General features: G+C 39.7%; 1 protein-coding gene across 1 annotated transcript; it reads left to right on the top strand.

Annotated features, from left to right (window-relative positions):
* Nucleotides 1-570: 570 nt before the first annotated feature.
* Nucleotides 571-1,600, top strand: LOC121308140 (nebulin-like; the record flags this gene model as incomplete). The annotated part of the gene is made up of 3 exons (XM_041240431.1): nt 571-675; nt 779-886; nt 1,351-1,600. Coding segments are annotated over 3 exons (463 nt in total), but the record flags the coding sequence as incomplete, so codon positions are not given.
* Nucleotides 1,601-1,889: the final 289 nt, after the last annotated feature.

The following is a 1,889-nucleotide window of genomic DNA, read 5'->3' on the forward strand; positions in this document are numbered from 1 at the left end:
AATGACATCCAGGTTAAAGAAGCCAGTAACTGGCAGTGATGAATTTGAGGGTGGCTTTCTAATACAAATCTGGCTGCTTTGTTCACTCAGTCGATTTTTTTTTTTTTTAATTGCTCAGCAGAGGCATGTAAAAATTAAGTATCACCATAATCAAACAAAGGAAAAATATAGCTCTTAACATGAGTTCTACTTTGGAGTGTGAGGTTTACCATTAAATGCATTACTAGCTTGTATAAAATGCTGGTTAAAAGCATTAATAACACTTCCCAGACCCTGAACTTGTTCAGTTCCAGTGTTGAGTTCTGTTGGTGAACCATTTGCAGAGCGGACACCACCAATATCCCGAACCACAGACCAGAATTGTTTTGGGGGTTTTATCCAGGTGTTTATTAATTGCAGCCATTGAATAGAAACACTAGTCAAAACAAGGGAAATCTTAATATGATACGCACTGCAGTAAACTTGTAGATGTCTGTCGGTGCAGAACCAAGACTGCTGTTTCTCTACAGACATTGGAGGCTCTTCACAATGCACAAAGGAGTTACACTTTTTTTTAATGTTTTTTTTCAGCGCCAGTACACTGAGGCCTGGGACAAGGATAAGACCACGATTCACGTCATGCCTGACACTCCAGAGATCATCCTGTCCAAACAGAACAAGATCAACACCAGTGAGGTGGGTGATATCAAATACCAGCAAAACAAAGGCAAGTTTCTTTTGTATATGAAATCATGTAAAGTCATTTTTTAAATAACATGCATCATATCTCTTTTCTTAGAAACAATACAAACTTGCTAATGAAGAGTCCAAGAAGAAGGGTTATGACCTGCGTGCCGATGCCATCTCAATCAAGGCAGCCAGAGCCTCCAGGGATATCGCCAGTGATGTAAGTTATTAATATTCGATTTTATGAAAGTGATAAACAAAAAAGCTTGTCTGTTCTGTAAAAAATCTTACAGAAATACAACACCAGTGGGGTAAGTTAAAGTACACTTTTTAGTTCTGATATGTATATTAGGAATGAGTCACTGAAAGACTTCACATTATTCTCTTACAGTACAAGCACAAGCAAACCAGAGACCACACTGGAGCTCGCTGCATCCAAGACTAGTGTAGCCTGCCATATTGTGGTCATGTGACTTTTTGCTTTCTGGATAATGACCCCTCAGTGCCATTCCCTCTGCATTTTGCCCCTGGGAATGCATTGGTTTTGTTCATAGAAACCCATATTTATAGTTTATATTTGGCTGTTTATCAGTAAGATCTGGAGGGACTGGAGATGGCTGTCTGGGATACTAAAGTAATATATTACATGAACTGTTCAGTTAAATTGAAACTTTCTATTCACAGTACAAATACAAGGCAGGCTTCCGCAAGCAAACCGGACACCACATTGGAGCCCGCAGCATCAAAGACGACCCCCTACTTCTCCTGGCTTTACACTCAGCCAAGATCGCTAGTGACGCAGAGTACAAGAAGGAATTTGACAAGTCCAAGACTAAGTTCCACCTGCCGGTAGACATGCTGTCCTTTGAGTTGGCTAAGAAAAACCAGATCCAGGTCACGACAGCGACGACAAAAGGGCATGCAGTGCACAGATGTAGAGGTGATACAGTGCTCAGAAATGATTTGAAACAACACAGTTAACAGTTAAACAGCTCTTTATTTGGCTGGGTTGCCTGTTTTGCAACCAGAAATAATACCTGGCTCGTACAAATACAAATACATACAAATCTGATAGTCAATAAAAAGAACATAACTGCACATCATTAGTTTTCAGGTCAGAAAAAAATAGGTTTAAATAGCATGCCTATCAGTGGTTAAAGCCTGCTTTATAAATAATCACTGTAATGCGCGCACTAAAATGAGTGAACTGGATGCTCATTTAA

This window comes from Polyodon spathula, unplaced genomic scaffold (assembly GCF_017654505.1).
Source record: "Polyodon spathula isolate WHYD16114869_AA unplaced genomic scaffold, ASM1765450v1 scaffolds_437, whole genome shotgun sequence".
NCBI classification, from domain to species: Eukaryota; Metazoa; Chordata; class Actinopteri; order Acipenseriformes; family Polyodontidae; genus Polyodon; species Polyodon spathula.